At 46.7% G+C, this 25,503-nt stretch overlaps 1 protein-coding gene across 3 annotated transcripts in view; it reads right to left on the minus strand.

Annotated features, from left to right (window-relative positions):
• Positions 1–25,503, minus strand: part of LOC135056445 (solute carrier family 22 member 15-like) — a 469,036-nt gene that overhangs the window by 326,799 nt on the left and 116,734 nt on the right. For all 3 annotated transcript variants that reach the window (XM_063961635.1, XM_063961634.1, XM_063961636.1), the window contains exons 2-3: positions 15,195–15,338; positions 8,082–8,214 (exon numbers count right to left, since the gene is read on the minus strand). In XM_063961635.1, coding sequence (XP_063817705.1) covers positions 8,082–8,214; positions 15,195–15,338 — 277 coding nt within the window. The remainder of the gene's footprint in view (positions 1–8,081; positions 8,215–15,194; positions 15,339–25,503) is intronic.

The following is a 25,503-nucleotide window of genomic DNA, read 5'->3' on the forward strand; positions in this document are numbered from 1 at the left end:
CAGATTAGTAGATAGATACAAGATAGCTCAGGAATATAGCCGTTAATGGGTCGCGTGCAGTCACAACATTGTACCCAACAAGGTAGCTATAGGGAAGAGGAAGTGGACCGTTCAGCAGGCATCTTGGCATACTGAGACTTTAGCCACCTAGACCATGTACGGCATTTCAAGTAATATACAAATATTTCTCATGAGACACGGAAATATTTACCAGGAAACCCATGCCACAAACTCAGGACCCAAGGTAGCCATCCATGTCTGTGCTATGCAGACCATGGCCAACATATATAGGTTAAGAAAATATTGATAAGTGTACCAAATAAAAATATCTTCAGCCAAAACACTAAGCAGGCATACTGCCTGTGTGAGAGTAGACATGGGGACACATGTCCAGGAAATTGCAGGTAACACCTTTTGGCACTTAGTTAATAGTGTCAAAACCTACACATTTTTACAAGTGCTCAGGAGTTAAACAGTTTCTATGCAAAAGAAATAACTGGATTAGGTGAAATCTGATAGAAGCAGTGTACACCTGTGGACTCACCAAGGCTAAGAGCCATGTCTCATCACACATACAATCTGTACCAACATCTGATTCCCAACTATGGGGGATATCCTATTGGAAGTGGTACTTTACTGCTTCTAATAGGATTACAGGTTGAGTATCCCATATCCAAGTATTCCGAAATACGGAATATTCCGTAATACAGAATTTTTTGAGAGTGAAATAGTGAAACCTTTGTTTTCTGATGGCTCAATGTACACAAACTTTGGTTACTACACAAAGTTATTAAAAATATTGTATTAAATTACCTTCAGGTTGTGTGTATAAGGTGTATATGAAACATAAATTGTGTGAATGTACACACACTTTGTTTAATGCACAAAGTTATTACAAATATTGGCTAAAATTACCTTCAGGCTGGGTATATAAGGTGTGCTTAGACTTTACTCCTATCGCCATGATATCTCATTATGGTATGCAATTATTCCAAAATACGGAAAAATCCCATATCCAAAATACTTCTGGTCCAAAGCATTTTGGATGAGGGACACTCATTCTCTATCAGGGGCTGTCCTATTAGCCCTGATGCCGGCGTCCTTTTCTCCCAATGCTGATGCTTATCAGGTACTATGCTTCAAATGCCTTAGACACACGAAGCACAATCCCCGAGAAAAAGCCGCCGCAGCTGAGATAACACATGGGATCAGGGATTAATCCCCAATACTTTGTTGGTCTTGATATTAATGTGTAGTCTAGCTGAATAACCCTTGGCTGAATCAGACTGGGATGAATGTTATCAAAGGATGAATGTTTCTAAGGATGTCGTCTGTGACTTATACTGGACTTAGACTGGACGGAAACTAAAATAAATCAACAAACAAATGTGAAAAATCCTTCAAAAGCCAACACTACTTGGACTGCATCCCAACCAGGGGCGTATCTACCCATTGGCCAGGATGGCACTCGCCAGGGGCGCAAAGCGAGGGGGGGCGCTACCTGGTGGTGCCACCCGTGGCCAGGGAGTAGTCTCACATTTTAGAGGTAGAACCAGTCCTCCCTTCCCTGTGCAGTTCCTCACCTGTAGTGACGCCCGGCAACAACTACAGCAACAGTAGCGGCAGCCAGTGTTATTTGCCCATGGACTGCACGGTACCGTTTATGACATTTACTGTTATGCCACCATCAAGGATTAATGTATGTCTTTTAATGATTTTTATTGTGATTTAATCACTTTTTTTGCATTAATGTGCTGGTCCCCATGTTTACAGAGAAGGGCATCAGGTGGCGGCACTATCCCTCCCTGGTGGTGCATAAATCGAACCCCTCTCTCCATAGCCTAAACCCCCTGCAGTCTAACCCTCCCTGGTGGTGTGTAACCCTACCCTCCCCGCAACCTAACCCTAACAAACCCCCTCCACCCGACTCTAACTTCCCCAATGGTGCATAAACCTACACCTACCCAATAACCCCTGCCCCCGCGGCCTAATCCTAGGAGTCCCCGGCATACTTATGGCCGGGATGTCTGTAATAGGTATTCCGGCCTCAGCATTACTGTGTGGTGTATTGTGAGTAAGGGATACTACTGTGTGGTGTAATTTTAATTGGGGGTACTATTGTGTGGCGATGCCCTTTATTTGGCATACGCGCCTTCCCCATTTCAAATAGGAGGGGGTATGGGGAACGGGCGCCAGTCCCTTACTTTGCCAGGGGTGCTTGGACCCCTTAATACACCCCTGGTCCCAACTACAAATGTATGTTCACTTCTAATATTCTCCAATCCTCACTGACTCAGGACACTATACAATCACTTTCTGCAAAAAAAAAAACACGCCTGTAATGCAATTTTTAATCGGAAATACCAGAAAAACTAATTTTGCACCAAGAAACATACACTGCTCAAAAAAATAAAGGGAACACTAAAATAACACATCCTAGATCTGAATGAATGAAATATTCTTATTAAATACTTTGTTCTTTACATAGTTGAATGTGCTGACAACAAAATCACACAAAAATTATCAATGGAAATCAAATTTATTAACCCATGGAGGTCTGGATTTGGAGTCACACTCAAAATTAAAGTGGAAAAACACACTACAGGCTGATCCAACTTTTATGTAATGTCCTTAAAACAAGTCAAAATGAGGCTCAGTAGTGTGTGTGGCCTCCACGTGCCTGTATGACCTCCCTACAACGCCTGGGCATGCTCCTGATGAGATGGCGGATGGTCTCCTGAGGGATCCCCTCCCAGACCTGGACTAAAGCATCCGCCAACTCCTGGACAGTCTGTGGTGCAATGTGGTGGATGGAGCGAGACATGATGTCCCAGATGTGCTCAAATGGATTCAGGTCTGGGGAACGGGCGGGCCAGTCCATAGCATCAATGCCTTCGTCTTGTAGGAACTGCTGACACACTCCAGCCACATGAGGTCTAGCATTGTCTTGCATTAGGAGGAACCCACGGCCAACCGCACCAGCATATGGTCTCACAAGGGGTCTGAGGATCTCATCTCGGTACCTAATGGCAGTCAGGCTACCTCTGGCGAGCACATGGAGGGCTGTGCGGCCCCCCCAAAGAAATGCCACCCTACACCATTACTGACCCACTGCCAAACCGGTCATGCTGGAGGATGTTGCAGGCAGCAGAACGTTCTCCTTGGCGTCTCCAGACCTGCTTTCATCTGTGAAGAGCACAGGGCGCCAGTGACAAATTTCCCAATCTTGGTGTTCTCTGGCAAATGCCAAACGTCCTGCACGGTGTTAGGCTGTAAGCACAACCCCCACCTGTGGACGTCGGGCCCTCATACCACCCTCATGGAGTCTGTTTCTGATCGTTTGAGTAGACACATGCACATTTGTGGCTTGCTGGAGGTCATTTTGCAGGGCTCTGACAGTGCTCCTCCTGTTCCTCCTTGCACAAAGGCGGAGGTAGCGGTCCTGCTGCTGGGTTGTTGCCCTCCTACGGCCTCCTCCACGTCTCCTGATGTACTGGCCTGTCTCCTGGTAGCGACTCCATGCTCTGGACACTACGCTGACAGACACAGCAAACCTTCTTGCCACAGCACTTGTGTGGGTTGTAGGGAGGTCATACAGGCACGTGGAGGCCACACACACTACTGAGCCTCATTTTGACTTGTCTTAAGGACATTACATCAAAGTTGGATCAGCCTGTAGTGTGTTTTTCCACTTTAATTTTGAGTGTGACTCCAAATCCAGACCTCCATGGGTTAATAAATTTGATTTCCATTGATAATTTTTGTGTGATTTTGTTGTCAGCACATTCAACTATGTAAAGAACAAAGTATTTAATAAGAATATTTCATTCATTCAGATCTAGGATGTGTTATTTTAGTGTTCCCTTTATTTTTTTGAGCAGTGTAGTTAATGAAGGAACACCGACTTGCTGTTGCTAACACTGTGTAATTTCCCACCTTACATCAGCAAAACATTTGCCTTACTGTTAACCTGTAGACATTATCCACATTTTAAATACTTGCAAATCGTCTTTATTTCTGCAGTTCCACTGCTCTCTCATTAAGCCATCACTCCTTCTCCTATTCTCATTTTACTACCACTATTTACCCCATCCACACTATGGTCAGGTTGGCAACATCCCCCATTAATCCTTGTTTTCCTAATCCTTTATTCTGTCCCCTGGTACCACCTCTATTCTTCTCTACCAGTCTCCTACATCTCATCCTCTCTCCTCTCCTCTGTCTCCCATCCTACCCTCTGCCTCCCTTACCCTCCTCTTCTGTTTCCCCATTGCAATCTACTTCTGCCCCCTCACTGGCTCTCTACCACACTACTCAACCCTGCTCTCTCCCTCCTCTGCCTATCACCTCACCACTATCATTCTACACTCCCTCCATGCCTCTCTCCTGCAGTCTCCCTTCCTAGCCAAGGACCCAGCACCATCATTACACCTTCTATATACCTTCCCTCCAAATTAATCTTACCTCAACACTCCAGCAACCCTGATAATCTCATTCACATCTCTCCCACAAACTCCTACCCCCTATCTTGTGCCCTCTGGAACGCCAGATCTGTTTGCAACAAACTGGCCCCCACTCATGACCTTTTAATTTCCAATTGCCTGCACCTCCTGGCCATTACAGAAACCTGGATTACTCCCTATGACACCACTTCTCATGCTGCTCTCTCTGCTGGGGGCCTCATATTCTCACACACACCCCGACCCGGGGGTCGCCATGGTGGTGGTGTTGGGATCCTTTTACCCTCTACCTACACATACCAACTTATACCTCCAGAACCATCCCTTACATTCTCTACATGTGAGGTCCATGCAATATGCCTCTACCAACCTACTAATCTTCGAGTTGCTGTCATTTACCGTCCACCTGGCATTTCCTCCAAATTCCTTGACAACTTTTTCTTCCTGGCTACCTCACTTCCTCTCTCCTGACAGTCACTTCATTATCCTAGGTGATTTCAACATCCCTATCGATAACCCCACAAAATCACCTGCCTCTAAACTCCTTAACCTCACCTCTTCACTTGGTCTCTCCCAGTGGACCACCTCACCCTCCCATGTGAATGGGAGCTCACTTGATCTGGTCTTCACTCACCACTGCGATATTTGATTTTTCCAATTCCCCTTTTCCCCTCTCTGACCACCACCTGCTCTCTTTCAACTTATCTATCACTGCTTCCCCATCTCTCCCTCCTAAGGCTACCATCACTAAGAGTAACATTGAGGCTATTGACACCTCATCCCTATCCTCCCTGTTTGACTCACTTCTCTCTCCTCTTCTCTCTCTCACATGCCCTGAACAAGCCAAATCCCTATACAATACATCTCTTACTTCTGCTCTTGACTCTGTCGCTCCACCAACCACTATTAACCCTCGCAGATCAGCACCTCAACCCTGGCACACCAAATGCACCAGAAATCTTCAAAAATGCTCGCGTAATGCGAGCGACAGTGGAGGAAATCACGCTCTAAGGCAGACTTCATCCATTTCAAATTCATTCTCTCATCCTTCGGTGCTACCCTTTCCCTCGCTAAACAATCATACTTCAAAATTCTCATCTCTACCCAGTCTTCCAAACCCCCGGCACCTCTTTGCCTTGGTCAACTCCCTCCTCTGCCCACTACCACCTCCTCTTCCTTCCTCATTGTCTGCTCTTGACTTTGCCACTTATTTTACATCCAAGATTGAGTCCATGGGGGGAATTCAAATGTTTGAAAAGTCGGTTAGGTGTCTTTTTTTTCCGGTCTATTAGATAGGAAAAAACAGACACCCAACTGACTTTTCAAACAATTGAATACCCCCTCATACTTCAGGACATCACATCTCACCAGACCAGCAACCAGCCACCACCCATCCCTTGCAAACACTCCCCTTCCCTCTCATTAACGCTGACATCTTTCTCCCATGTATCTCGTGAGGAAGTCATAGCCCTCATCAGTTCCTCCCCACCATCACCATCACCTCCCCACCTGCCCCTATCCCTTCCCACCTCCTCCGTTACCTCTCTCCTTCTGCCTGTTTCCCCATCTTGCCCAACTTCTCAATCTCTCCCTCTCATCAGGCACTATCCCCTCTGCCTTCAAGCATGCACTCGTCTCCCCTATTCTTAAAAACCTACACTTGATCCAAACACCCTCTCCAACTATCGACCCATCTCTCTCCTCCCTTTTGCCTCAAAACTCCTTGAGCACTCACTGCTTGACCCATTCCAGTCTGGTTTCCATTCTCTTCACTCCACTGAAACTGCCCTCACAAAAGTGTGCAATGACCTCAATGTAGCTCTCTGCTTATTCTTCTTGACCTCCCTGCTGCTTTTGACACTGTGGACCACCCTCTCTTTCTTCCTCTGGTGGCTACAATTACCTCACCTTCTGGAGGGCCGCCGGTTCGGGATTCAGGACTGGATCCTTCTAACCACGGATGCAAGTCTCCGTGGCTGGGGCGCAGTCACTCAAGGGGAGACCTTCCAAGGAAGGTGGTCAAGTCTGGAAGCCACGCCCATGATATCGGCATTTTGGAGTTGAGTACAAGGTGGTTCACGAATAGAATCTGCAATATACTCCTTGAGACTGCCTGCTGAGACGATCATAATTAAAGATACCTTATGTGCTTTGCGCCATCCTTACTACTGTGAGTGAGGTACGCCCTTCCAACCATGGAATCCTTTTAGATGCTAAAGATACCTTTATATGCTTTCTTCGTTCCACAATCACAGTGAGTGGGGTACGTCCATTTAAAAGTATACGATCGGCGACAGCACTTTACGTCACTGATCTAAAGAAACATGTTTTGCACATCACTATCCCTTTAAGTGTGTGTCTCGTACGCTTCTATCACATGGAATATCACTCTTTTTGATATCTAAATCAAGAAGAATTTTATGGATACTAATTTCTGAGTTTAGAGACTGTTCTACACATTTTTTATATGTTTCTATATTTTATGTTCATCACATCATCAACCAAGCACCCGGTGACATCCGAAGGAGTGGAAAAAAGAAATGGATTCGATCCGAATTACACTGAAAGGAACGTATTATAGATCTTCAGCTGTCTGTAATGAACCAGGGACTTGTTAATACTGAACACTATTAATATTTCCAATGCAGCACATTGGCGTAGTGGTTAGCATTACTGTCTCACAGCACTGAGGTCATGAGTTCAATTCTTGATCATGGACATCTGTGTGGAGTTTGCATGTGTCCCCATACTTGCATGGGTTTACTTCAGGTAGTCCAGTAGTCACACTCCAAAAATATACAGGTGGATTCACTGGCGTCTGAGAATAGTGTGTACGTATGTGTTTGTGCCTGTGTTTTGTAAACGAGATATAGTACATAGACTGTAAGCTTCACTGGGGCAGGGGTCTGATGTGAGTGCCTGAAAAAAATCCGTGTAGACAATATGGAGAAAATGGGGGAAATTTTATTGTTGTTCGTGTCGGCGACCACCAGATAGCGCCTGACAGATCATTTCAATTGTTGCTCTGTTCGGGTGCGATTGGCTGCCGGTGCTGACATTTCTGCTTGCAGCCACCTGTGCTGGGAAGCAGAAATGAGTGAAAAGTGACCTGTTTGGGTGCCAAAACTGTACTTTTCGCATTACACACAGCACTTTGCTTGTAAAATGGCTAAACCCGGCCTGTCTAGGCGCGATCAGCGTGAAGAAATAAAAAAACAATTGAATTGCGCAATGCAATCTTCCATCACTTTAGAAGGGAGATTGGGCACGCAAAACTACTGAATTGCCCCCTATGTGAGCACTATATAAATAACTGTTAACAAAGTAATCAATTCTCAAACATTTCAATGTTATGTTTAAGTGGTTCTTAAATACTCTGGAAAGAAATCGGACATTGGCCATCTACAAATACGGTATCCGGAGTAATTGTCTCTAATTTTGAGATTTGGGATGGGGGGGTGTTATATACATTCTGAGACACTGATATTTAGATGAACACTCTTCCTCTCTGTTACAATATTAAATTTATCTAGCAATATTTGGACAATGAGCATGCGTTTACCAAAACAGAGATTAAATTACCAATACTATAAATTCCAATAGCAGAACACATCCACCTACCTGTTAAATATACTTTCCTCCTTCCTAGTTTATCAGACAGAGGTCCAAACAAAATGTTCCCAATCAGGAGACCCGCAAACAATAATGAAGATGCCAGACTGACCTTATACGCTTCATGCTTTATTAAGTGCCACTGCGGATAAAAAGCATAAAGGTAGGGATTATAGACACAACAAATGCGGTATATCAACGCCTTTAAAACCATAAAATCCTGCATGAGTTTCCCAGGACCTCATATAAAATAAGATTTTACATACCGGTAAATCTATTTCTCGTAGTCCGTAGAGGATGCTGGGGACTCCATAAGGACTATGGGGATAGACGGGCTCCGCAGGAGACATGGGCACTTTAAGAAAGAATTTAGTTCCTGGTGTGCACTGTCTCCTCCCTCTCTGCCCCTCCTTCAGACCTCAGTTAGAGAACTGTGCCCAGAGGAGATGGACAGTACGAGGAAAGGATTTTTGTTAATCCAAGGGCAAGATTCATACCAGCCACACCAATCACACCGTATAACTTGTGATAACAATCCAGTAAACAGTATGACAATAACATAGCATCAGTTCACGCCCGATGCAACAATAACGTAACCCTTATTGAAGCAATAACTATATACAAGTATTGCAGAAGAAGTCCGCACTTGGGACGGGCGCCCAGCATCCTCTACGGACTACGAGAAATAGATTTACCGGAAAGTAAAATCTTATTTTCTCTAACGTTCTAGAGGATGCTGGGGACTCCGTAAGGACCATGGGGATTATACCAAAGCTCCCAAACGGGCGGGAGAGTGCGGATGACTCTGCAGCACCGATTGAGCAAACATGAGGTCCTCCTCAGCCATGGTATTAAACTTATAGAATTTTGCAAAGGTGTTTGTACCCGACCAAGTAGCAGCTCGACACAGCTGTAGTGCCGAGACCCCTCGGGCAGCCGCCCAAGAAGAGCCCATTTTCCTAGTGGAATGGGCCTTGACAGATTTTGGTAACGGCAAACCAGCCATAGAATGCGCTTGCTGAATCGTGTTACAGATCCAGCGAGCAAGAGTCTGCTTTGAAGCAGGGCCGCCAAGCTTGTTGGCTGCATACAGAACAAACAGTGCTTCTGTTTTTGGGACTATAGCCGTCCTGGCTACATACATTTTCAAAGCCCTGACCACATCAAGGGACTCGGAATCCTCTAAGTCCCGTGCAGCCACAGGCACCACAATAGGTTGGTTTATATGAAAGGATGAAACCACTTTTGGCAGGAACTGAGGACGTGTCCGCAATTCCGCTCTATCCATATGGAAAACCAGATAGGGGCTTTTATGTGATAAAGCCGCTAATTCCGACACTCGCCTAGCCGAAGCCAGGGCTAATAACATGACCACCTTCCAAGTGAGATATTTCAACTCCACCGTTTTCAGTGGTTCAAACCAGTGTGACTTTAGGAAGTCCAAGCCCACATTAAGGTCCCAAGGTGCCACCAGAGGCACAAACGGAGGCTGAATATGCAGTACTCCCTTAACAAAAGTCTGAACTTCTGGGAGAGAAGCCAATTCTTTTTGAAAGAAAATGGATAGGGCCGAAATCTGGACCTTAATGGAGCCTAATTTAAGGCCCAAATCCACTCCAGTTTGTAGGAAGTGAAGGAAACGGCCCAGATGGAATTCTTCCGTAGGAGCATTCCTGGCCTCACACCAAGAAACATATCTTCGCCATATACGGTGATAATGTTTTGCTGTTACTTCCTTCCTAGCCTTTACCAGCGTAGGGATAACCTCAACCGGAATACCTTTTTCCGCTAGGATCCGGCGTTCAACCGCCATGCCGTCAAACGCAGCCGCGGTAAGTCTTGGAACAGACAGGGTCCCTGTTGCAACAGGTCCTGCCTTAGAGGAAGAGGCCACGGATCTTCCGTGAGCATTTCCTGCAGATCTGGATACCAGGTCCGTCGTGGCCAATCTGGAACAACGAGGATTGTTCTCACTCCTTTTCTTCTTACTATTCTCAACACCTTGGGTATGAGAGGAAGAGGAGGAAATACATAGACGGACCGGAACACCCTCGGTGTCACGAGGGCGTCTACCGCTACTGCCTGAGGGTCTCTGGACCTGGCGCAATACCTCTGTAGCTTTTTGTTGAGGCGGGACGCCATCATGTCTATCTGTGGCAGTTCCCACCGACTCACAATCTGTGCGAAGACTTCTAGATGAAGTCCCCACTCTCCCGGGTGTAGGTCGTGTCTGCTGAGGAAGTCTGCTTCCCAGTTGTCCACTCCCGGAATGAACACTGCTGACAGTGCGCCCAGCGAAGAATCCTGGTAGCTTCCGCCATTGCCGCTCTGCTCCTTGTGCCGCCTTGGCGGTTTACATGAGCCACTGCAGTGATGTTGTCTGACTGGATCAGAACTGGTTTGTCGCGAAGTAAGGCCTCCGCTTGACGTAGGACGTTGTATATGGCCCTTAGTTCCAGGATGTTGATGTGCAGACAAGTCTCTTGACTTGACCAAAGACCTTGGAAATTTCTTCCCTGTGTGACTGCTACCCAACCTCGGAGGCTTGCGTCCGTGGTCACCAGGATCCAATCCTGAATGCCGAATCTGCGGCCCTCGAGAAGGTGAGCATTCTGCAGCCACCACAGGAGCGACACCCTAGCCCTGGGGGACAGGGTGATCAACCGATGCATCTGTAGATGTGATCCGGACCACTTGTCCAACAGATCCCATTGGAAAGTCCTCGCATGGAACCTGCCAAAGGGAATGGCCTTGTAAGAGGCCACCATCTTTCCAAGGACTCGAGTGCAATGATGCACGGACACCTGTCTTGATTTCAAAAGGTTCCTGACCAGAGTCATAAGTTCCTGGGCTTTTTCTATCGGAAGATAAACCCTTTTCTGGCTTGTGTCCAGAATCATGCCCAAGAAAGGCAGATGAGTCGTAGGAACCAACTGCGACTTTGGGATATTGAGACTCCAGCCGTGTTGTTGTAACACTTTCAGTGAAAGAGATACGCTGTTCAGCAACTGCTCTCTTGATCTCGCTTTTATGAGGAGATCGTCCAAGTACGGGATAATTGTGACACCCTGCTTGCGCAGGAGCACCATCATTTCCGCCATTACCTTGGTGAAAATCCTCGGCGCCGTTGAGAGACCAAACGGCAACGTCTGAAATTGGTAATGACAGTCCTGTACCGCAAGTCTTAGGTACGCCTGATGAGGTGGATAAATGGGGACATAAAGGTACGCATCCTTTATGTCCAGTGACACCATAAAATCCCCCCCTTCCAGGCTGGCGATGACCGCTCTTAGCGATTCCATCTTGAACTTGAACCTCTCCAAGTATAGGTTCAGAGATTTTAAATTCAATATGGGTCTGACCGAACCGTCCGGTTTCGGAACCACAAACATGGTCGAATAATAACCCCTTCCCTGTTGAAGGAGGGGAACCTCGACCACCACCTGCTGAAGATACAATTTTTGTATTGCATTTAACACTATCTCCCTCTCTAGGGGGGAAGACGGTAGGGCCGATTTGAAAAACCGGCGAGGAGGCACCTCTTCGAATTCCAGCTTGTAACCCTGAGACACAATTTCTATTGCCCAGGGATCCACCTGGGAGTGAACCCACATGTGGCTGAAATTCCGAAGACGCGCCCCCACTGGCCCCGACTCCGCCAGTGGTGCCCCAGCGTCATGCGGTGGATTTTGCAGAGGCCGGGGAGGACTTCTGTTCCTGGGAACTAGCTGTATTGTGCAGCTTCTTTCCTCTGCCCCTCCCTCTGGCAAGAAAGGACGCACCTCGGACTTTCTTGTTTCTTTGTGAACGAAAGGACTGCATTTGATAATGTGATAGGCTGTGAGGGAACATAAGGCAAAAAATTTGACTTTGGAGACCAGGTCCGAGAGACCTTCACCGAACAATTCCTCACCCCTGTAAGGTAAAACCTCCATATGTTGTTTTGAGTCGGCATCACCTGTCCATTGCCGAGTCCACAGGACCCTTCTGGCAGAAATCGACATAGCGTTTATTCTAGAACCCAAGAGACTAATGTCTCTTTGAGCATCTCTCATATAAAGGACAGCGTCTTTAATATGCCCCAGGGTCAATAAAACAGTATCCCTATCTAGGGTATCAAACTCCTCTGATAAGGTATCAGTCCATGCCGCTACTGCACTACAGACCCAGGCCGACGCGATTGCCGGTCTGAGCAAGGTACCTGAATGTGCATAAATGGACTTCAGGGTACCCTCCTGTTTGCGATCAGCAGCATCCTTGAGAGTAGCCGTATCCTGGGACGGCAGGGCTACCTTTTTGGATAAGCGTGTTAAAGCTTTGTCCACCCTAGGGTAGGATTCCCATCGTAACCTGTCCGTTGACGGGAAAGGATACGCCATAAGAATCCGTTTGGAAATCTGCAGTTTTTTATCTGGAGATTCCCAAGCTTTTTCACATAACTCATTCAGTTCGTGTGAGGGGGGAAAAGTTACCTCAGGTTTCTTTCCCTTATATATATATAAACCCTTGTGTCAGGGACAGGGGTTTCCTCTGTGATGTGCAAAACTTCCTTAATTGCTATAATCATATATCGGAGTGATTTAGCCAACTTTGGCTGTAACTTTGCATCATCGTAATCGACACTGGAGTCAGAATCCATGTCGGTATCTGTGTCAACAATTTGGGATAGTAGGCGCTTATGAGACCCCGACGGTCCCTGCGACATAGGATCAGGCAAGGGTTGAGACCCTGCCTGTCCCAATGCATCAGCCTTGTCTAATCTTTTATGCAAGGAATTTACATTATCATTTAAAACCTTCCACATATCCATCCAATCAGGTGTCGGTGCCGTCGGCGGAGACACCACATTCATTTGCTCCCGCTCCTCTCCCACATAGCCTTCCACATCTGACATGTCGACACAAGCGTACCGACACACCACACACACAGGGAATGTCCTTTCTGAAGACAGTTCCCCCACGAGGCCCTTTGGAGAGACAGAGAGAGAGTATGCCAGCACACACCCCAGCGCTATATAACCCAGGAATAACACAGTACCTTAATGTTAACCCAGTAGCTGCTGTTTATATACTTTTTTTCGTCTAATTATGTGCCCCCCCCCCCCCCCTCTCTTTTCAACCCTCTTCTACCGTGTATCAGCAGGGGAGAGCCTGGGGAGCTTCCTCTCAGCGTGCTGGGGAGAAAAAATGGCGCTGGTGAGTGCTGAGGGAGAAGCCCCGCCCCCTCGGCGGCGGGCTTCTGTCCCGCTTAAATTTTAATTCTTTGGCGGGGGCTCCTACATATATACAGTGCCCAGCTGTATATATGTGTTCATTTGCCAGAATGAGGTCCCAAATGCTGCCCAGGGCGCCCCCCCTGCGCCCTGCACCCTAACAGTGACCGGAGTATGTGTAGGTGTGTGAAGCAATGGCGCACAGCTGCAGTGCTGTACGTTACCTCAGTGAAGATCACGAAGTCTTCTGCCACCTGTGAAGTCTTCTTGCTTCTCATACTCACCCGGCTTCAGTCTTCCGGCTCTGCGAGGGGGACGGCGGCGCGGCTCTGGGACGGACGGCGAGGGTAAGATCCTGCGTACCGATCCCTCTGGAGCTAATGGTGTCCAGTAGCCTAAGAAGCAGGACCTAGCTTCAGAGAGTAGGGCTGCTTCTCTCCCCTCAGTCCCACAATGCATGGAGTCTGTTGCCAGCAGAGCTCCCTGAAAATAAAAAACCTAACAAAAAACTTTCTATCAGCAAACTCAGGAGAGCTCACTGAAAAGCACCCAGCTCCTCTGGGCACAGAATCAAACTGAGGTCTGGAGGAGGGGCAGAGAGGGAGGAGCCAGTGCACACCAGGAACTAAATTCTTTCTTAAAGTGCCCATGTCTCCTGCGGAGCCCGTCTCTCCCCATGGTCCTTACGGAGTCCCCAGCATCCTCTAGGACGTTAGAGAAAAGGAGATGGAAATGGAACAGAAATAGTACTGTATGCTGCATACTATAGCCCCCAGGAGGAAAGGGGTGTGTCTGTATCATTGTAGGTCTGGCCACAACCCTAGTGGAAGAACTCAGTAACTGTGGAGAACTAGGCCACACCCAACCACCCTCCTTCCTACTAACACATCACTGAATTGTTGCAAACACTGGAGCCACCTGAATCAGCTGCATGTAGCATGTGACTTACAATTTCCCACAAATCAGTATAAAAATGTCAGCTGTGGGACAGGGACCTCAAATCGTGACTATCACTTTGAAATCAGAACAGCTGGGAGCTATGGGACGGATTTGGATTTGTACAGACACCCGATGGTTTACATACAAATCTGATTGTTGGGGTACTGTGCATGTGCAGAATGTATCCTGCCTGATCGCTCGCAGAGCCCCCTTAACCGCAGCACAACTGACATGCTGCAGCATTTGGGGGTGCAGCGACTGTAATCATTCTACAAAAAGGGGGCACATCACCCCGTTTTGTAGGCTTGCCAAGCACAGGGCATGCGTTGTTGGATGCAGACTCCATAGACCTGTCTGACCATTTCCGATGGGCAGTCTGAGTATGCTTCAGCTTAAGCAGACTGGCCGTGGGCCGCAACTATTGCAACTGATGGTGATCCGATGCTTGAGAAGGTCACTTTATCAGATCATTTGTACGAACATCAGGTTACAAAAGATTAAGTCACCAGTTGAGTCATGCTGCTGGAGCCAGACTGGCTTCAGTACACCCAGAAAACTGGGCAGACATGCACCAGTTTTCTGGAACGCTGCAAGTTTCTGCTCCCAAATGCCATCATCATGTCAATTATGATGCAGCGTTTAGGGCACTGTGATTGCCATTGCAGCCCCAAATCTGCCCATGTGCTGAGTGGTTTCTGCGCATTCGTAGATCTAAAAACATGAGATGTGGGAAAAATCTGGTTTACGTACATCTCTGAATTAGGCCCATAGATACTGGGCAGAAACACTTGAGATGTATACTACATGATTATAATGTAATATTAAGTTATAAACCACACATTATATAATAATAATAATACTAATAATAATACTATTAATATATAGTAAAAACTGCAGTCAATATACACAACAGACATGGTACTGTGTGCTTTTCTCATGTTAATACAATCTAATTAATAAAATATACTTGCCTCCGATACTATGGATGTGAAGTTGTCAGAAAATCGAACATGTTTAATAAAGTCTTTGTCATCATGTCCTTCTTCCTTCTCAATATGGTATTCTGGCACAGCCCCCACAATGACAATCAGCATTGACTGACAGGCCACATAAACCTTAAAGTAACAATAACAGCAATGATTAGACCACCAGTTATTTCAGAACTCAGTGAAACTCGCGCACTGTAAAGGTGCATACACACGGTGAGATATTTTCTTGTGATTTTGACTATAAAGTAAAAATCGCAAGGAAAGTTAGTGCAGATCGCAAGGTGAAAGTGACATTGCGATCCCGATGCGCGGTCCCACGAGGTCGGTATCGCAAGCCTAGATAGACTGTGCAGGCACGTCAATTTTGACTATCTAGTATAAAAGTCAAAATTGATACTTAGCCAAAATCGTACATAGGGGCTAAAGGTGGGTACACACTGGAAGATATATCTGCCGATCAATTGATCGGCAGATATATCTATGGACGGATCGAGCAGTGTGTTGAGCATACACACTGCCCGATCCGCCAGGGACTGACGTCATGAACTGGGCGGGCGTGTACACATGCCCGCCCAGTTCAGCTGTCAATCACTGGCGGCCGCCGCAGCATGTGCACGGGTGGTCGGCCGACCGCCGTACACACACAGCGACGCGCCAATATATCGGTAGATATATTGGCTGTCGGCTATGCTGCGGGGCCGACGCGATACGTCTGTGAATGACGGAGTTCACAGACGTATCGGCCGTACACACTGGCCGATGGACCCGCGATATATCGGCCGTTCAAGAGAACGGACGATATATATTGGCCAGTGTGTACGGGCCTTAATTCAGTAAAGATAGCAAATTCTGCTAATCAGTAGAATTTGCTATCCTTTCGCTCGCATGCTGGGGGCCGCCGAGCATACTGACCGTCACCTCCCACCCATCGACAAGCAGAAATTGCGATTGCTTCGCAATTTCTGCTTGTCAGCAGAAACTAAAAATGACTCCTGCCGGCACAGCTTAGCTGCAGCCGCAGGAGTCCCGGCGCCATTTTATCTGTCGCGGCGGCTGCGTGTGACGTCACGCAGCTGTCGTGACCACGCCCCTGATATGCCCCCATTCGCGCCGCACCGCCCACCATTCGGGTTGCCCCGTCCCCGCAACGCTCCATCTCCTCCCTGGAAACGGAGTGTTGCCCGCCCCCCCCCCCCCCCCTCCCCCGCCCCGTGACCACTTCTGCCTGATTGACAGGCAAAGGCGATCGCATTTTCTGCGGACCCCCCACAGAAAATATGGGCGCATGCGTAAGACAGGTGCTGCTCATGCACCCGCATCTTTTCAGCAAAAATTCCTTTATTAGCGCCATAGTCAATATCGCAAGCGCAGTCATCTAGGCTTGCGATACCGACCATAGTCCATGTCACATAGTGAGAATCGGGGTTAGCCCGAATCTCACAGTGTGTACACACCTTAACAGCCATATATTTTAGTACGTAGATAGAGTTAAGTCCTCCCAACATGGCAGGGGATGAGTACAGTCTGACAGAAGACTGGTGAAGTATATTATTTTGATGTAAGGTCCACAGGAGAGAAACCACCAAATCATGAGATAACATTGTGTGCAGCTGGGTCATTATAAAAAAATAATCATATTCAATAACCATATTATAAGGGATGGTATTCAGTATTCCGGTTGTTGGGATCCCGGCGCACAGTATACCGGCGCTGGAATCCAGGCAACCGGCATACCGACACCTTTTCTCCCTCTTGGGGGCCCACGAGGGGCTCATTTGCGCTCACCCCGCTGTCAGCAAGCCGGTTGGTCGGGATTCCGGCGCCGGTATGATGGCCGCCGGGGACTCGGCCGCTGGCAACTCATACTACACCCATTATAAGTGTTTACTATAGGATCACTTTGCTGTATTTCATGAATGATAACGGTCACAATTTTGTTGTTGAAATGTACAATAACTTTAATAATACACTATACAGCTTCACAACAAACTCCTATACTAAAAAAACGGTGAGTATATATGCTCCAAAATTAAGTCAGTTTGTTAGGCATATTCAATTAGCCCCAATTAGTCCCAGATGGTGGACTGAACCTCGCAGCTTCATGAGACACAAGGAAGAGTCTGCAAGAAAATGGCAAAATCAGAGGTTCACACACGGTGACATCCACAGATTCTGCAGTTTATGCAGAATCTATTCGTTTCCATGCGGTAATCTCTGACTTTAGGCTTGGGAAAAAAGGCTATTTAGTCAGATAGCTTTTCCCCAAGGCGCAGGGATTTTTGCCAGCAATTACCTAATTGAATATCCCTCTGTAAAGCTGGGTACATACTGGAGCGAGGTCGTGCCAAAAATCCGCTTTGGAGAGACATATCTCTAATATCGCTCAGTGTGTTCCTAGTATTGTGCACTAACGCAGTCGGTAGCGAGGGACGCTAGGTTTGATGTGCTAGTATCCGTCGCTAGCTTCCTTGTTTATGCTAATGAACGACAGAACATGGTCGTTTCGTTCTTCACGAACATCGTGCTACTGTGTACTGGCAATCCCCACAGACGGGCATTTATTCCGATGTCAGAACAAATGCCCGTCGCTTGTGTGTGTACCCAGCTAAACTCCGAACAGATACAGTGAGAAATAAGCCCATATTCACAAGAGAACCCATACAGAATGTGGACATGAATTAATGGAGTGGGATAATAAACAAGGCCACAATCGGTAAGAAACACTACCATAATTAGTAATTTATACATTAAAACTAGCAATCTGAAATACAGGTTGAGTCTCCCTTATCCAAAATGCTTGGGACCAGAGGTATTTTGGATATGGGATTTTTCCGTATTTTGGAATAATTGCATACCATAATGAGATATCATGGTGATGGGACCTAAATCTAAGCACAGAATGCATTTATGTTACATATACACCTTATACACACAGCCTGAAGGTAATTTTAGCCAATATTTTTTATAACTTTGTGCATTAAACAAAGTGTGTCTACATTCACACAATTCATTTATGTTTCATATACACCTTGGCCCTCATTCCGAGTTGTTCGCTCGGTATTTTTCATCGCATCGCAGTGAAAATCCGCTTAGTACGCATGCGCAAAGTTCGCACTGCGACTGCGCCAAGTAACTTTACTATGAAGAAAGTATTTTTACTCACGGCTTTTTCTTCGCTCCGGCGATCGTAATGTGATTGACAGGAAATGGGTGTTACTGGGCGGAAACACGGCGTTTCAGGGGCGTGTGGCTGAAAACGCTACCGTTTCCGGAAAAAACGCAGGAGTGGCTGGAGAAACGGTGGGAGTGCCTGGGCGAACGCTGGGTGTGTTTGTGACGTCAACCAGGAACGACAAGCACTGAACTGATCGCACAGGCAGAGTAAGTCTGAAGCTACTCTGAAACTGCAAAGTAGTTAGTAATCGCAATATTGCGCATACATCGGTCGCAATTTTAAGAAGCTAAGATTCACTCCCAGTAGGCGGCGGCTTAGCGTGTGTAACTCTGCTAAATTCGCCTTGCGACCGATCAACTCGGAATGAGGGCCCTTATACACACAGCCTGAAGGTCATTTAATACAATATTTTTAATAACTTTGTGTATTAAACAAAGTTTGTGTACATTGAGCCATCAAAAAACAAAGGTTTCACTATCTCACTCTCCCTCAAAAAAGTCCGTATTTCGGAATATTCCGTATTTCGGAATATTTGGATATGGGATACTCAACCTGTACATAGTGGTATATACAAAGCTGCACAACAAACTTCTCCTCAAATATCATTTAAAAATTATGTTAAGAACATGTAGTGAATTGAATCCAAAACATGATGCAACAGTATAAATATTTTGGATATAATGTATTCCGCGTGCCAATGTTTTCTGTATTTAACATAACAAATCTGTTGTGCATACTGTAGGGGGGAAAACACTTTCCATGTGGTAATGTTGACAGCAACAATTATAATTAACAAATAAACAATTAGAAAAGTATATAGCTCTGTATATAGCTCAGTGATCGCGGTGAGCAAAAACAAATCTCTGCTGTATCCGCAACGGCTGTGTCCAAGGGGAGGCGGCACCCCCATCCACACTCCACCCCCTCCCTCCTGTCCGTCTATGGCAGGCCAGTCCAACCTGCAGCCGACAGTGACGTGAATGGGAGGGTGGTCTCACACTGATAAGGCAGCACAACAGGGATTGGAAGGATTCCTTTGGTTGCAGTGCACAGTGGTCAGCACGGCAAATCCTGTGGGACACGCTCATTTTTGCAAACTGAGTCCGTTCATGCTTTATAACGCGTAAAATACGAGCTATAGCGCATTTTTGTGAACACTGTAGCTGCAGAGATCAAATTATGGCACAGTGACCAAACTGTTAGGTCTAAGATCAAGTTGGAGAAAGTACCTCTGATGTCACCAGGGGGAGGAGCCGCGTCACCACGTGGAGGAGCCATGCCCGCACAGGGTACCCAAAATGTACCCTTGCGGCCCGCTTCGCTCGCCATGCTTCTGGCACGGTGTCTCCGCTCGCCACCAGGTTACTAAAGGGAGTAGTTGGTGGCGTGGATAGTGACAGAACTATCCCGCTGGCAGGCTCCTTCCCCTGTTGACGTGGCTCCTTCCCCTGACGTCAGAGGTCCTTTAGCCCACTTGATACTAGCATCTACCGATACCAAACGGTCTCTATACGGCAATAGAGCAATTCCATTACAACATGGACATAGAGCATAAAACATAAAAGTCGAGATACAAGATGTTACCTTTATTAACCAATTGAAGCACTCTATTTTGCCAATAGAGGAAAATAATTTTGATTTGTGATCTTGTACTTGATATTAGTGTACACTGAATGAAAACAATATTATGGGCATGCTTTCAGTCATCTGCATATAAAGCAATGGAAATGTGTTTGATTAAATTATCACATAATGGGGGGAATTCAATTGTCTTTCGCACCTGTGGCCAATAAATGGCGTCCGACAGAGCAATTCAAATGTTGTTCCATTTGGGTGCGAATGGCCGGCACCGATGACATTTCTGCTCACACTTCCCATGCTGGCAAGTAGAAATGAGTGAAAAGTGACCCGTTTGGGCGGCCAAATGGCACTTTTCGCATCGCGCCCACTAATTTTACGCAGCGAAACCCAGCCAGTGTGGGCCCTATCAGCGCAAAAATTTAAAACAATTGAATTGCACCCAGCGATCTCTTGTAACTTTATACAAGAGATTGTGCGAGCAAAACAACTGAATTCCCCCAAAGATCTCAATATCAGGGTCTATATAATGGAAATAAGGCAATTTAACAGCCATAAATTATTTTCTCTCCATGATTTGATTAAATGAAAACATACAATAAATATGATTCCGAACCGAAAAATGCAAAAAGTCTGATTATTTATTGAGATTTTGAGATATTACCTTCAAATTCAGTTTTATATTAAAGTTTCACCATACTTATTATGCATTTCATGATCCCGTAACCACAGCGTGATTTCATTACTTTATTACACATGTGCCCAGGTTACACAAATTGTCATACTGTACTTTTAGCAAATATATGTAGCTGTATCCCTATGTTGTCCCCAGCTTGCAATAAAATTGTGAAATTTAATTCTGGAAGCTAAATTTATACATTTTGTGTACACACACAATTCAGATCTGTTCGCTCGCTAGCGATTTTCGCAGCGCAGCAATCAGGTAACTACTGCGCATGCATATGCACCGCAATGCGCAGGCGCACCATACGGTTACAAAGCGGTTCATTTTTGTGCACTGGTTCTAGCGAAGAAAACATTTGCACAGCCGTTCGCAAGGAGATCAACAGGAAGAGGGCGTTTGTGGGTGGCACTAACCATTTTCTGGGAGTGTGTGGAAAAACGCAGGCGCGTCCAAGCGTTTGCAGGGCGGGTGTCTGACGTCAATTCCGGGTTCAAATAGGCTGAAGCAATCGCAGCGGCTGAGTAAGGTCAGAGCTACTCAGAAACTGCACAAGCTGTCTTTGTACAGGGCGGCTGCACACGCATTCGCACACTTGCAAAGCTAAAATACACTCCCCTATTAGCGGCGTCTACCTGTTCGCAGCGCTGCAAAAAATAGCTAGTGAGTAAACAGATCTGAATTAGGCCTCTTGTCTCATGAATGGTGATTCCATTACTGACTTTGAAAGTAGGCTGATATATCAAGGTTAAGTAATACCCCTTTTCCACTAGAAGTCTCGGGTCTGACCTGGGATTTGGAACATGGTTCCAAGCCAGGTCAGACCCAAGATGGACCCCTTTTCCACAACGGCACTGACCTAGGAATATCTCGGGTCGGCGACGTATATACACTGCAGTGTCTTCTGGCCAGCGCTTGAAGATGACATAAAAACTGGCAGATTGGGACCCTCGGGGCATGGCCATGGTCCCGTTTGGTCACGCCCCCAATTCGATGCTGCCCACCGTCACGCTGGGGGAAAGCCCAGCACTCTGGAAGCTGCTGGGCTGCCCACAGCCTCCAGCACACACTTTCCCGGCCAGCACTGCTGTCTGCATAGCAAGACAGACAGCAGCGCTGACAGCATGCGCTATCCCCCTAACTTCCCGACCACCCGCAGGACACTGCAGTCAGGGAGGAATGGGCTCTAGCATTCTGTAAACGGGTCCTGGGTTGGATGAACCGGGTAACCCGTTTACACTACACTCTTAACCGGGTCATTCCCGGGTCCAACCCAGGCAGCTATCCGGGTAGGATTCCCGGGTCACTTGACACGGGTTTTTTTAGAGGGAGCCTTTTCTACTACCAAAAAACCTGGGTCGATGCGCACCCCTGTGCAAAAAAACGGGTTTTTTGAGCTAGTGGAAAAGGGGTATTACACAAGATAGCACTAAAGATATTTTAATAGCATTGTGGGGCAGATACAATTGACGGAGGGGTTTGCAATTCAATTACAGTACTGAAACTGAGAATTAATCCTTGGTGTCCCCCAGCCCACCAAACTGTACCTGTAACTAGAAATCCAGAGGTCTTAGTTACATATATTTGCAAATATATTGCAAGCCACCAGGCCCCGACAAGGCTCCTCTGAGTACTGGTGGTCCCTAACACTAGGTCTAAATCTGGGGTGCAGAACCCCATAAGTTGGCAAAGGCCAGCCACCCCAGGGTAGCATGTGAAAATGTGAAAAGGTAGGTGTTAATAAAAGGAAAGCAAAATCTATATACAAAAAATATATACACCAATCCAGGGGGAATTGCACCACAGACCCATCCCCAGTACTAATAATAACAGCCCTTGTGGGTCATATATGTATAGTGCCACATGATAATGGCACCTAACAAATATATCCAAATTGAAAGCTAACCTACCTGGAGAAACCCCTGGTATCTCCAAATGGCACTATAGGAACCAGCATGCCCTAGAAACACTGGTCCTATCTATGCCTCTCATACTAGCAAAACAGAATGCAGCCACCTCAATAGTGAGAAGATGAAGGGAAGACCACCGGAGACCAGAGGGTTAGTATCTATATTTTATTTTTTAATCAGGAGCACGCATAACCGTGGTAATCCAAAATTAGACACGAGGTACGCACAGTTTTTAACCTTGCTAAACCTCACTCCCAATTGAATTTCCCCTTTATATGGTATGTGGTTTATACCCCTTTCACATTGCTAACACGGGTTGCAGCCGGGAATTGCACACGGGTCCTTCCCGGGTGTGACCCGCCATCAGACCCCTTTCAGACTGGCAACCTGACCCTTGGGGCAAGGGTGGCGCTGATGCCTCTGAAGGGGGGGGGGGGGGGAGTTTAGAGGCGGCACCTGGAGAGCATATCAATTCCATGTCACCTCCTCCATAGTATGAACGGGTGCCAAATCGCATCTGCCCAGGTAATCAGTTCAGAAGACACACCTGACATGGCAATAGCCTGTGTTAAACCCTCCTTTATTACCGGGTTGAAATGCCAGGTTGCTCAACCCTTTCACTTCGCACATCCGCCCAGGTCGACCCGGCAATACACCAGGTTATTCTTTGGCGATGTGAAAGGGGTATTATTGTGGGCTGATGGGTTATGATTTGTTCACATTAGTGGTTGCAGTAGTTGTATAAAGGAAACCAGTTTATCAATGTAAAAAAAGGATTCTGTTACTGCTGGATTTGCATAATATTGTCCTTGCGGTTCATACATAGTGTGCTGAAATTGGAATATTACAACAGAAATCTCACGCCTTAATAAGCGGGATGTAGATATGTGACCAACGGTCACATAAACTTCCCCTGCATCCCAAACAATTAAAATACAGATAGTCAGCATGCAGACTAGCAGGGACTATTCCAACTCGTGGGTGTCCACGACATCCATGGAGCGGGAATAGAACCTGTGGCTAGCACAGCTCGCAACCGAGCCCGCAAGGGGATTAGTTGCGCTTGCCCCACCCCCACCGGCATTCTGCGACCGTCGGCATGCAGACTAGCAGGGACTATTCCAACTCATGGGTGTCCACGACATCCATAGGGCGGGAATAGAACCTGTGGCTAGCGCAGCTCGCCACCGAGCCCGCAAGGGGCTTAGTTGCGCTTGCCCCACCCCCACCGGCATTCTGCGACTGTCGGCATGCAGACTAGCAGGGACTATTCCAACTTGTGGGGGTGTCCACGACATCCATAGAGCGGGAATAGAACCTGTGGCTAGCGCAGCTCGCCACCGAGCCCGCAAGGGGCTTAGCTGCGCTTGCCCCACCCCCACCGGCATTCTTCGACCGTCGGCATGCAGACTAGCAGGGACTATCCCAACTCGTGGATGTCCACGACATCCACAGAGCGGGAATGGAACCTGTGGCTAGCACAGCTCACCACCGAGCGCCCGCAAGGGGCTTAGTTGCACTTGCCCCACCCCCACCGGCATTCTGCGACCGTCGGCATGCAGACTAGCAGGGACTACTCCAACTCGTGGGTGTCCACGACATCCACAGAGCGGGAATAGAACCTGCGGCTAGCACAGCTCACCACCGAGCGCCTGCAAGGGGCTTAGTTGCACTTGCCCCACCCCCACCGGCATTCTGCGACCATCGGCATGCAGACTAGCAGGGACTATTCCAACTCGTGGGTGTCCACGACATCCACAGAGCGGGAATAGAACCTGCGGCTAGCACAGCTCACCACCGAGCCCGCAAGGGGCTTAGTTGCGCTTGCCCCACCCCCACCGGCATTCTGCGACCGGGATGCTGACCGCCGGGATCCTGGCCCCAACCCGAATAAGCCTGTGTATAACGCAATATGCCTAATTTTCTACCACTAAAAATAAGAAAATTGCAGTGTAAATTTTTTATATACTTTATTGGTTATCCCATGTTAAATTAGTGCAGTGCCAATAGCAGTAGTTCACAATATCAATCTCACGTCTCCTCCTTAAACTGTGTGACAGCAATCGAATTAGGCATTAAGGTGCTTGCAGTTCAGTGAACTTTGTAGGGATCAGTGACTAGAGTTGGGGGTTCTGAAAACATTGTGCATTTGTGTAATAGCTTTTACATATAGATGGGTGGAGGGTATCCAAATGTAATCAGAACTCAGAAAACATACAGTAATTGTGGGTCATTAATCTGCAGAAATGAATGGTGAAGTGTATTACAGTACAGCTACAATGGGATGCGTTATTTTACATAAATATTAATGTGGCAATAAGTGGTGCAGTGATACATACCTTAACCTATATGCAGAGGGATTGCCTGCATCAGCAAGGTCATTAATAACCCTTTCAGAACAATTTAATGTGTGACATTTACGAGACTTTAGATATATACAGCAGAAATGAATGTGTCACCTCTGATCTTTAGACAATCAATTTCAGTGGACTCATTTGCATAATGAGATTTCACAGGAAGGTTGGAGGTGTAAACTAAGAAAAGCCTTGAGTTTATAGTAACACAGTCCCAGAGATCGAGCATATGGACACAAGCCCCCATAGATAATATTTATAAATCTATCATTTATTTCAAATATCATCATGAAGATAGCTTCATTGCAACTCTCTCACTTCCCTGCCCCTAAAAGTAAAACCAGACCATTGATTGTATATATGTACTGTTATTTCTAGACTGCATATTCCAGCAGATTTTTAGTACTTATACATTTTTGTGCGTCTTTAATGTCAGTATAATGCACAGTTCACATGTCCAAAGTATACACTACAGAGCTAATACAGAGTCGAATAACTCGCATGATTTTGCAGAACGTAAGTATGGTTGATACAAAGTCATACACACTTCTACTTACTGTATGACAGAAGACTGGGATGTAATCAGGGCCGG

This window comes from Pseudophryne corroboree, chromosome 3 (assembly GCF_028390025.1).
Source record: "Pseudophryne corroboree isolate aPseCor3 chromosome 3, aPseCor3.hap2, whole genome shotgun sequence".
In the NCBI taxonomy this organism is placed as follows: domain Eukaryota; kingdom Metazoa; phylum Chordata; class Amphibia; order Anura; family Myobatrachidae; genus Pseudophryne; species Pseudophryne corroboree.